General features: G+C 39.4%; 1 protein-coding gene across 2 annotated transcripts in view; it reads left to right on the top strand.

Moving 5' to 3' along the window:
• Positions 1-12,684, top strand: part of ipo11 (importin 11) — a 116,338-nt gene that overhangs the window by 80,940 nt on the left and 22,714 nt on the right. For both annotated transcript variants that reach the window (XM_071483400.1, XM_071483401.1), the window contains exons 28-29: positions 4,700-4,795; positions 7,249-7,333. In XM_071483400.1, the coding sequence (XP_071339501.1) occupies positions 4,700-4,795; positions 7,249-7,333 (181 nt within the window). The remainder of the gene's footprint in view (positions 1-4,699; positions 4,796-7,248; positions 7,334-12,684) is intronic.

Raw genomic sequence — 12,684 nt, 5'->3', positions numbered from 1 at the left:
TGTTGTACCAACAACATGAGGCATCTCTCTGTTCTTGTGTGTGCCTGCATTTGTGAGTTAACGGACATGTGCACACACACAGGAGTTGAGCCCACCTAGTCCAGAAGTTAGGATGTTGCTCAGTGTCAAAGTTTTTCAGGCTCTTCCAAGCAGTGCTAGAAAAGTTGCACCCAAAAAGTTTCTTTCTCTACCAAATGTTGATGAGACAGCCCTCAGCAAAGCTGTAGGTTAAATCTAGGCTTGATACTGACCAGAGTATAAAAGTGTGAACTGTATACCCTCTGAAATTGCGCAGGATGCTGATGGTAGTGTGTAGATAAAGATAAAACCTGATGTATCTTTGCTTAGGCCTTGCAACCAAAGATAAATTGAAAGAGTTGAAATATCGAATTTAGTTTGAGGTACAGAAAATACTTTTCTTTCCCGACTCATCACACGTGAGGCTGTTTTCTACAGCTAAGCATGACAGGTGCACAGGAAGGCAAAGTACCAATTTTTTTTTTTTTTTTTTTTTTTTTTAAAGAAATGTTTTTCACTTACCATCAAAAGAGTTTTCTCATTTCATTTCCAAGTGGGACTTCTCTTGAAGTGGTTCAAAGGAGTCACTGTGGGTTAAAATGATAAACTACTTGTGATGTCCTATCTGACTGTATGGTGGGGCATGTTTTTATCAAGATTTTGGGAAGCGGCAGTATTCTATAATCCAGATATGGTAATAATACTGGAGATGTAGACAGGCATGAAATCCTTTGTTACACCCCCATCCGTGGTCTGGAGCAACAATTGATTACGACAGCCCTGGCTGGTGAAGGGCTGCATGACAAATCAACTTTCTCTCATACATACATAACTAAAATAGGAAGAGGTCCATATCTTGTCCATAGCTGCTTCCATATCATATAATCTTGTTTTTTTTCTTTAAGATTTAGCAAAGCATCACACTTCAGGTTGAGATTGTGAGTAGCATGAATCCTGTGTTTTACTGTTTTATGTACTTCAGTCTTTCAGCTGAAAAATATATTTTTTTCACCCTAAGGACACATAATTTTAAAATGAAGTGCAGTATTTATGTATATTATTAAAGTAAGCAATCATAAGAAAAAAGTTCACTTTTACAAAGTTTTCTTTTTTTGCAATCATGTAGCAACACAAATTATCATTTTTCCGGTATCAGACAGAAGATAAGAGTTTGTTAGAGAACAATGTAGCCTAAATAACTGGGGTGTCTGATGAGTGTTGCCTCTCACTTGATATTCTATTATTACTTACAAACTTTTTTGGCCATTGCTATTTTAACATACACACGTATGGGTGGGAAGTTCTCTTCAGTTTATGACATTCCTTATCAGGGCTTTTTTTTTTTTACTGGTGTCTTTGGAAAACATGATGTTACCCGGAAAAAGAATAAACAGAAAGTCAGTGGCTAAGATTTTTCTGGACATTAAGATTATTCAAAAAAGGAGTCCTTGTCCATTTGTCGACAAGATAGGTGTTGGGTAATAATGAAATATTTTGGCATTCAAGACTCTGCAGTGTTGATTGGTGTGGTATAAATTTTTTGGCGACCACATTAGCATCAAAGAGTGCTCTTTCTGGGATGACTGATTAGCTGCACTTGGTCTGTGCTTTATTGTTAATTCATACATCATTCTTTGGACCACAGTTTTGTCTCACTAGTTTTTGGAAGAGCAGTACATCGCTCCCAAACTGTTCCTGATTTGTGCAAGTGCTTTGTGATACAATATTTACATATGGAACAAAATCTGAATAATAGTGGTGGTGGTAATGCTGATGCTTTTCATTTTATACTTCAAGACCAAAAGTAAAAAGGCATCACCAGAGTATGTGATACATAGGAAAGTATAGGGTTTGGCATTTTTCCTCTTTGCTGGTTTGTGTTTTCTTACTGGCGGATCAGTCAAGAATGTCACATAGGAGAATCCAACTTCCTTTTATAAACCATGCAGTTTGTGTCGTTTTTATTTGAATAGTGGACGGATAATTTGTCTAAGAACTGTTGAAATTAGATGGAATATAATTTGATGATAACAGTATTAGCAGTGTTCAGTAGCTCACTTTATGTAGCTTCACTTTGATCACTTACTGTATTTTGTGTTGCAACATAGCACATATTTCCGTATTCTTTTCTGTCTTCATACGGCTGCATTGTTGTTTGTCAATTCAGACAAGCTGCTTATAACCTTTTTTCACTGTCACATTTTGTTTGTATTGATTTTGTCCACTACTTTTGCCTTATGTGATTAGTTCAATTCCTTGAATGCATCAGTGTCCTGTTTGCCCTTTAGTAAGATCAACTTTCAAAAGACTGAATCCAAGTAGCACTAACTTTTGTGCAGTCTGAGTGCACTTGAATGTTTCATTTAGTGTTTAACATGCACGGCCATGAGGTCATCTGCACAGAAGACTGCTTAAGTCATCAGAAGCTCTTGTTCAGCCTTTTTTTTTTTTTTTTTGCAGTACCAGTTCATCATCACTGTGAGTTTGCATTTCGAAGGCAAAGCTTCCGTCAAGAAATGTCAATACTCAACAAGAACAAGGACCTTGATAACTTAACCTTAACTGTTATCTTTTATTTCTGATGACTTGTCAGCTTTGTTTTGCACTTTGTAATTTGGATTTTGAAAAGCTATTTTTATTATTATTAACAAATCAATCTGTGCATCTTTATTAGCTGGATCTGCTGCGCTCACATTTTGTCATATTGTGATTATATCAGTTTTATCTCATGCGAGGAATCACATACTCCTCTCCAAAAGTACTTACGCTCACATCAAAAAGTCTTACGTCTCATTTGCGCTTACCACTTATACCACCAGAGCACTTTGACTATTTAGGGTCTACTCTATAGATCGAAAATCAGTGATGCACAGCAGCATCAAGTTTAATTAGTGATGCTTATTTGAAATCCAACAAGTTCAGCTGGAATATATAAGCCTTTTTTAAGAAAGACGTAACCAAGAGGAAGTATTAAAGCACTGCTTTTAAAAGGAGGAAAGATGTTTCAATAGACAGACAGTATTCTGTAACTGCTAGTGATCACACAAAGAAAATCTGACTGAAATATGATGAAAAAATCATTTGCTGGGAAAAAAATAAGTAAATAAAAATCCCACTGTCTTGAATTAAAACACAGCAGGCCAGAAATTCACACTGAAAATTTCATTTTGGGTGCAGCCTTCACTGGTTACCTTCTCATGCCGCCCTGCAGCCACCTATTGTTTATGGAGTGAGGTCGATACAGAGACGCTTGATTCTGAAGAGGACTTTGCTGCGACTAATTTTTCTTTGCACGTAGCCCATCAGCTCTCAGATCAGGTTTCCACTTACACTGATTTGAATGACAGGCACAAAGCCACAGCAGTAGCCATTAGAAAATAATCAGTGGAGAGGTGTGGGGCTGGACAGAATTAGAATTGACAGACATGTTTTAATGTGCGATAGTGGATCTTTAATATGATGCCTGCATCCAGGTGTTGCTATTGTTGTTAATTTGAGAGTAGTATTAGGAAATTTGGGGCAGATGTTTTCAGTGATGTATTTTACACTTGTAGGACATTAGTAGGGATTGAATGAACTATTGAAAATTCAGTTTTTCTTTCTTTAATATAATTTTATCTCGTAGTTGGTTGGAGAAACACACATTTTCTCACACACCAGTGTAGAAAGTGCACAGCTATATACTGGCTTGATGGATCCACTTCTGCTATAGCTCAGCTTTCACTTTATATCTGTCTTGATGACAATATATATAGTCTGAATATATACTTGAGTCGTATACATGGAAAGGATCCCCACACATATGACATTTATATCTGCACTGGCAGGGCATGTGTCTGTCTTGCACTGATTTATCCTTTTTTTTTTGGCAGACTTCATGCTCAGTGAACTTTTATGCAGTATTGCCTGGGGTCTACCTATCCAAGTACTTGAACTGACAGAACGTTTGATGCATCACTGCCCATACCCACACATAGTCAGTCTTTGTGTCTTTGTGTTCTTTTCCCTCCTTGCTTTGTATTCCTATTGACATGGGAAAACCCACTTTTCTTCCAGTGCTTGAAGAAGGACTGGAATAATTCATCAATGACTGCTGCACGTCTCAAAGCTCGGAAAAATAAAAGACAATAAACCTCACTGATTTTTATTTTTCACCCTTGAATGTTTGCTTTGCGACAATAAAACTCCCTTTTACAGTTTGAAAATCACCCTTATCATACATGATTGATCAGCACAATGGCAGCATGTTTTTGTAGGACCATAAAAGTAGAGAAATGTTTTCAGTGTTATGGTTTTGATTTCCCCTTCTCTGTTTTTGGACTTTGTTGTAGTAAAACATCCCTACCAAGTGTGCACACAGGGAATAGAGAAATGTTAAATCCAAAAGCCAAAGGTGAAATGGTGAGGGAAGGATGCATAAAAAGAGAGCAATCTGGACGTGGGTGCTGTGATGTGAGTTGTTTGATGGCATAGCCACAGATGGCCATATGTTTTTTTGTTGTTTTTTGGGGGGGGGGCAGCCACTGTTGCCAGGATTTAATACAGTCTGTTGCTCTCAATGACCATTTGCTTCTTTGGCCAAATCCCCACCTCTCTCTATATCGCACTCTCATTCAAACACAGCAGCTGGTGAATTAATGTTCTCATGAGTAATGAGTCTGTGTCATCTGTGTGTTATCAGTGTGATCCAGGACAAGTTCTGTGGCATCATCAACATCTGCGTCGAGGCGCTGCATGATGTAATGACCGAAGATCCCGAAACAGGCACCTTCAAAGAGTAAGTATAAATTCGGAGAGAGGACAGAGAAACAAATGCATAAATTCTCCAAAACCATGCAGTTGAAACATTCCAGTCAAGTTTGTAATTTTGACAAAGGTTGTGCATGATGACTGGAGATGGATGAAACATTTGTTCCGAAAGTACACGAAGCAGTGCAATTGCAGATGTGCTGCTGAAATTCCAATTCATCAAAAACAAAACTCTGAAGAAAGAATGTAAAAATAATGATACAGAAGCAGCCGCTTACTCATGGATCGTGTCAGTGTGCTGAAGGAGGCTGAGTTGCACCGTTGGACGGGACACATTTCTCTAGAAAAATAATGGCCTGTGAAATGGCCCAGAAAACACTGGCTCACTATGGAAGGAGACACTCACGCAGCCCTGCTGCGACTCTGAATCTGCACCATCACTCTCCTCTCTGGCGCTCTGCCCCAGTAGCATGTTGCTCATTTCTTAGTTGATGTTAACCCTCATGCCGGCACTTCTTTTTCCTGCTGTCAAAGCACCCAGCACCACCCTGAGATATGCCAGTGTGAAATGAACTTAGATGTGAAATGAACTGAAAAAATGTGTACAAAGATGCAAGTGTGTCTTTATTTACAGTGATGTGTTGAGTTGTTTTGGTTCCATGCTGTTCGTCATAACGGACAAAAACATATTAGTGGATGCTTGTTTCCTCTGAGTTTTACTCACCCATTTGGAAATGTAATCAACTGAGATGGGAAGCAGTGGGTATTGTAATCTTCCTGCCTATATTTAGGAATTAAGTTTAAAATTAAAATGGACTTTGCTTTTATTCAACTGTTGTCATTTGTGGTTTGGAATTGGTCTTTCATGGTGTGGAATAAGAATGAGAGCCATTGCTGCCATTTATATATTCATTAAAATTAGCAGTTAGCAAGCCAAAGCAGCATGGTGCTCCAGTGTTATTGTAGAAATTAAATCCCTTGTCACATGACTACTGTAAATTAAAAGTGTACAGGGCCAATCCAAATTAATGAAGAAGGGGTTGAGAAAAGTTTTAAAGAGAAAGTAAAACTACGGCCACAAATTGTTCTTTATTTTTTTGCAGAGCATAAAAAGCGAGTCACTTCTACTACCATGTTTATGAAATTGTGATAACTCTTCATTTAAACCTGCAAAAACAGATTTTATGGCCACTTATGGCAGCAGAAACAAGTTGTGAACATAAAATTGACATCATCACCCTTTAAGTTGATGTGCCATAACTTGGTGGCAAACTGTTGCTTATTTACACATGTAGAAGTTCCGGAGCAACATTATTACTGATTTGGAGTGAGATTGACTGATTGATTGTGTGATTCACACACTCTTTAAGCTCTGGTTTTGGTCGCCAACCTCTGAGGGAAATATGTGGAACTGCTAAATACTCCATGATGTTCATCAGGTAGTCACTAACTCTTATCTCCCAAAAATTACATTTCTATACAACTGAACTGCAACAGAAAATAGGTTTTGTACAAAACATATTGTGACCAGATTATGTTTTCGTAGTAAGATCACTGAATATATCAAAATATGTGATCATGCAGCACTTTATCCACTTGTAATGACCCCAGCATTATTAAACTTTTTTTTTCATGTTGAGGCACCTGGTTAAGGTTGGGGAAAGATCCTGGTCTGGTTTAATGCAGAAAGTTCACAGTGACATTAGACACAACATATTTATTTACATTTAATCAAAACCACAATCTTTGCCTAACCTTTGCCAAAGTGGTTTTGTTGCTTAATACTAAAACGCAGACAGGAGTCTGGATGCAAAATCTGGTCTGTGGTGCGACAGTCATGTGCTTTGTCCACCCACTTTCCATCCTGGCAACTTCTAGGAGACAGGCTTGGAGCAGATAGTGTAATGTTGCTTTTTCAGAGTTCTTCCACTGAAAACAGCTGCCTGCTGCGGCCAAAAATAATCTTATGAGAAAGGTAAGAATGAACAGTCAAATGTAAAGATTGGATTGTAGTTACTAAGTTGTATTTCTCAAAAAAATTACCTGTTCCCCCCCACACTTAATTTTACTTAGTTGATTTTTGTTAGTTTGAATTCCATTAGTTAGAGTTTAGGTAGAATTAAGTTAGAATTTCTGATCACGAGTTATCAAGTGTTACATGTCAAAGTCAGGTAATGTGACTTTCAGGATCCCCCCACCTTATCTCTACTCATGCTAAGGATGAAGTAACAAGGACAAAAGAAAGAAAAGACCATACACAGACTTTGGACTGAACACAAGGGTTTCTCTTGTAATTCTCTTTGCATGCAGATGAACCCGTATGAATAGCAGGCAGAGCTGTGTACAAAAGTGCCAGAGGGTTTTTTTTTTTTTCTTTTAATGCGCCTTTGTGTGTGAATGCTGCCTGTTCTGAAATGGTCTCCTCCTGTGCAGGTTTGTGTGTGCTTATTAATATTGAGTTGAATATTATTGTGTTTGCAGCTGCATGCTGATGAGCCATTTTGAAGAGCCTAAGCTAAGTGATGATGAGGAGCCACCGACTGAGCAGGATAAGAGGAAGAAACTGGTGAGTCGGACTCTCACAATTGTATGCACACACTACAGTTTTATTTTTGCAATCACTAAAACATTTTTTGTTATCTTGGGCTGTTCTCATTTTAGATTTTTTTTTTTTTTTTGATAAATAGCTTCAATAATGTTTTCTTCTCCTCTTGTGATATCCTTTCTGCCACACTGGCTCTAATAATACGAGATTAAAACACTCAATAACAATTAGCCCCATAATTTAGAACCTAGAGAAGATGTATTTCTCGAGTAAGCAGAGAAAATGTTGTCATTTCATACACTTGTTAGTCAGGTACCAATTGAGAGCTACTTCTCAGCTTCAATAGCTGCTGCAGCAGCTTTTCAGGTACAACACAGTGTAATCACTTAAGCACAGCCCCCAGATGCACGAATGTGTCAGTACCCTGCTGTGAGTCACTTCAGGTAAGCATGGATGCTGTTGAGTACCCATAAATGGCCTCTAGGTGGGGGATGTATACCAATTAAACAGTACAGTGATGTATGTGTCTATGTGCATGCATTCCTGTGCTACTCTGCCACTGTGAAAGCTCAGAAAATGCGACACTCCTTCACATTGTGAAAATATTGTTTAATTATGATGTTGGCGTCTCTCTGTGTATGTGGTCTGCTCCAAATGAGTGCTTGAGCAAAATTAAGTGAATAAGCAAATTAGATTTCACTTTGAATGAAGAGTTGCAGCTGTATTTGTTTCCCTGTGTGACTTTTTGTGACTTTTTCTCTGTGTCATAATATGTGTGCATTTCCTGGGCGGTATTCCACTGTACTTATCACCTCAGCCCAGACCCTGACTTTTTGCTCCAGGGAATAGAGAAGAGGAGACTTTAAGTCGTACCTCTCTTGGCTTCTTAATGTGTGTGGGTGTGTATGCTTGCGAACGTTCATGCATGCATGCATGTGTGCGAGTGATCGGTGTGCCCACAGGAGACAGTTTTGAGCTTGAGGCGAAAGTTAATGAGCAAGTAGACCTGTGACATTTATTGGCTTCAGTTTGTCTTGTTTTATGGCTCCTGTCCTTGGCAGGTGTGCACATATTTGTATAAAAGCACTCATGTGCCTGAAAATGTGTGTGTTTGTTCCTGGCTGAAAGAGCGAGAGAGACACTTTTCATAATAAACAGTTACCTCAAACTCTCTTGTTTATGCATCAGTGCTTCACTGTGATACATTTATTCAGACAGTGGACTGACAATGCAATGATGAATACATTTAAAGAAATCACATCCACATTGGTTAATTATTTTTAGGTACACATTCACTGGCGCACACGTTGTTTAGCCAGCTTTCATCAGAAGCTACCATGCATGTCCACCATCTGCGGGGTTAGGTGTGGGGATCTGCTGCATTGACAGCCAGGCAGCAGGTAAAGGCAGCCGTGTGCACCCCAAGGGGCAAGAGAGGGCTCAGCGAATCAATGCACGCCGCACAGCTCTACCTAGACGAAACGGCACAAATCAGGTTAGACATCGTTTGTGTTATATTATGAGATGGGTAAACAAATTTTCGGCTCATTATGAAAGAGTAGTGTGACATATTTAGTCTAGTTGATGAATGGGAAACAGTGTGGCACACGCTGCTTGTGTGTAACACGCGTGCGGGTTGTGCGTCTGCCTGTGTAGGCGCATATTACTCTATTGATAATGTGCCCTTAAAATAACAGTGAAGTATTGCACCACTGACTTAAGACCAGGTTTTTGCTGGTCAGTCGTGCAATGGCTTCCCACTGTTTCAAGATGGCAATACACCAACCCAGAGGAAAATATTGGCGCGAGTGATGTGAGGCTCCACCTCATTTCAACACAACCATTGGCACTCAGATAGACGCAAGTAGCGAAGACACCTGCATTGTGTTTTATGCCATGCTTAGCGCCAGGTGTAAGACTGAGCCAATAATGCTTAGTCCAGCTTGAGTGAACCCTTCATTTTTTAACATTTTGTTATGTTGCAGCCTTATGTCAAAGTTATTAAATTATTTTTTCCCTCATCGCTATACAGTCAGTACAACATAATGACAGAGGCAAAACAGGATTTAAGAACTTTTTGCAAATGTATTAAAACAGACAAACTGAAATATCACACAGACATAAATATTCACACCCTTTACTCAGAGCCTCCTGTCTTCTTGGGGATAAAGCAACAAGCTTTGCACACCTAGTTTGAGGATTTTCTGCCATCCTCTCAGGCACTCTCGTAGGTTCACACTGGATGTCTAGAGCTCAGCCAGAGTGACCATCCAGTTCTTGATTACCTCTGTTACCAAGCCCCTTCTGCCCTGATTGCTCAGTTCGGCTGGGCAGCCAAGGTCTCCTGGTTGTTCCAAAGTTCTTCCAGTTAAGAACTATGGAGGTCACTGTGCTCTTGGGAACCTTCAATGCAGTAGAATTTTTTTGTAGCCTTCCCCAGATCAGTGGCTCCATACAGTCCTGTCTCTGAGCTTTGCCAGCAGTTACATCCACCTCTACATCCACCTTACATCCACAGCTTGGTTTGCTCTGATATGCATTGTCAGCTTTAAGATCTTATCCAGACAGATGTGTGCCTGACACACAAAAGGAAACTAAACTCCCTATCTATGTACAATTTGTCCGTATAGTATCATAACTTACCCATCCTCGCCACCTTTCTCTTGCTCTTCTCTTGTGTTTCCTCTCCCTCCTTATACTGACTCAGTTTCTTCTTGTGCAGCCTCTGCTCATCAAGCAGCTTTATCACAGTCTCTCTCCCTGTAGGTGATATTTGTATGATTGTGCTGTTTTGTCATGTTGAATTAGATTTGCTGCTTCCTTTAGAGCACCTTCATTCCTGCATAAAAGACGAATAGAGTGAATATAAGGAAAAGATAGAAATGATCTTGATCACTGGGCCTTAAATCACTCGCTCCAATATTTTCCTCACCTCTCTGTCTCTAGTTTACTGTTCCTATTGCAGCTGTTTTATCTTGTTGTTATGCTGCATGTGTGATGTCTATTTGCCTTGTATGTGCTTTTTTTTTTTTTTTTTTTAAACCTCATCGGTACTTATTACCACGTCTGACTCTCACAAGAAATTGTGCCAGATACATCGAGGACTGTGACTCCAGTTTTCCTTTCTCTCTATCTCTCAGACACAACTGTAATGAAGGCAAAAGCCTGAAAAAATAACTGAAAAAAAGAAAGATAGTCTGTCTCTTCTAACTTAGACCATAAGTAGTCTAGCTATACTGGGATTTCATCTTGTTGCTTGTGTTTTTTTTTTTTTTAAATTATTATTTTTTCTGTTCATTTTCTTTAGTCTCACCTACATTGTTCTGTCAAATCGTATTTATCTGTATGTGTATGAAATCGGTTAGAGAATTGACTCTGATTACAACATGATACGGTAATACTGTAACAGGGATGGGGCTCTGTTGGAGCAGAACAAAGGGGAAGGGGATATATTATCATAGTTCAACTGTATCAGGGATTAATTACATTCTCTATGACTTAAAATACTAACAAAAAGACCTTGATACAAAAAAAACATTCTGGTAACAGCGAGAATTATCAGTGAGTCACGTACGACGATGTTAAAACTAAATAAAACTTTTGGTAACTCACTTAAAGGATGACTACACCCAGCAGATTAAAGAAAAAAGCAACAGACTGTAGGAGGCATGCCCTTGTAGCCAGTATATTGATTGGGGAAAAAACATAGACAGTGACGTAGAGTTGGTGGTCAGACCCAACCATCCACCAGGAGCTGCTCCTAGACTCTCTGTTGTATCTCTGTTGGAAAAACAGGTTTTCTGCAGAGTGTCTGTGTTGAAGCCCAGTTGGCAGTTCCAATATGAGAGGCTCCCCAGGTGTGTGCGTCTGTGGGGGATTGTCAGTGCGTAGCCATATCCATCCTGTTTCTCGAGTTTTGTCAGCCCTAAATGTCTTGTTGAGGTCTGAATATAGCACAGTTACTTGCAGGCTCATATGTGGTGCCACCACAGAGTTATAAATATCCATCTCAGACTTTGTCTCTCCACTGCTGTTCATGAAGGCTTGCTAGTGCTACCTGTAGCAGCTTTGTATGGGAGGCACAAACACTGGCTTTGGTCATTCAGCGTCCTGCTTTTTATACTTGGTGTGCTTTCAACATAGATGAAATGGATGAAATAGATCTTGTAGTTTTTTATTCTGGCATCTTGGCTGGATGTCTGGAAGCTTGCCAAGGGGTATCACATTCAGCATTTGGTAAGCACTGCCTCTTCCTCTTACTGGTGTGGAGGTCCTGAAAGCAAACTACAAATCTAAGTAACTAGTAACTAAAACTAAGCAGAATAACATATTTGATTGGAAATGGTAACTTCTCAAATCCATCTGCACATTTTTGAGCCTGAATCTGATCCGGATTGTCAGAGTGAACAGCATGTACGTCCACAGCAACTGATTGCAGAACGACATCTCTGTTAGGTAACTATTACACCTAAGGGTGGGCGATTTGGCAAAAATATCTTTGGGAAAAGCCCCAAAAAGCATAATATGGGCATTTCAACATCATTTGCCCAACAAGAATCTATTCTTTTAAGAAACTGCTAACTTTGAAAGCCTATTGAATTCCTGTGGTATCAGTATGTCCCTAGTCCTCAGAAATGTGTTTATCTGAGTGTGTATGTGTCATAAGCTGATGACGTTATGGTGATTACCCTGACTGAAAACAGGTCTAAAAAATATATAAAGATTTTTTTTTTTTTTTTTTTTGCAGGACCTTGTCTGCCACTGCATGTATACACATACACACAAGTTTGGTATTTGATAAACCTGGAATGAATGAAAATGCAAAATATCCTAATGGTTGACTTTTAAACATTTGAGTGTGAGTCTTTTTAAGATCACAGCTTGATGTTTCTGTCCATCTATCCTTTCATTCAGAGGTTGCCTCTGAATTTGTCTCAAAATATGAGTTGCCTTGTTTTTCTGTGCGAGGGTGTGTATGAGTGTGGGTGGATTGGTGGGGGTGCCGTGTTTGTGTTTTGGAAGCCCTTGACTGTTTTACTCTATCTTCAATCTATCTCTGTCTGGGATTTTTAAGGGTCCCTCACTTTGATCTGAGTGTTCCAGGCGACTAGACTAGGCTAACTGATGTTGTGCCCCGGCCTCGGTACGTAATGCATCATTTGATTCTGGTGCTTCATCTACAAGGTCAGCACCATCAAACAAGACGAAGGATAGGCAACATCAAAGACTTTCTCCATTGGGTACTAATGACTCGGGCTCCGTCTGTTGTGCTGTGGTTGCCACACACCCACTGGAGCAGATTATTTTTTCTTTAACTACACACTACTGTACATGCACAACACCCATACAAGTTAAGGTTGTACTGCATTTGT

This window comes from Trachinotus anak, unplaced genomic scaffold (genome assembly GCF_046630095.1).
Source record: "Trachinotus anak isolate AG129_WGS33_773 ecotype Australia unplaced genomic scaffold, CSIRO_AGI_Tana_v1 ptg000008l, whole genome shotgun sequence".
In the NCBI taxonomy this organism is placed as follows: domain Eukaryota; kingdom Metazoa; phylum Chordata; class Actinopteri; order Carangiformes; family Carangidae; genus Trachinotus; species Trachinotus anak.
The sequence above is the reverse complement of the archived record's forward strand: the minus strand, read 5'-3'. Positions and strand labels throughout refer to the sequence as shown.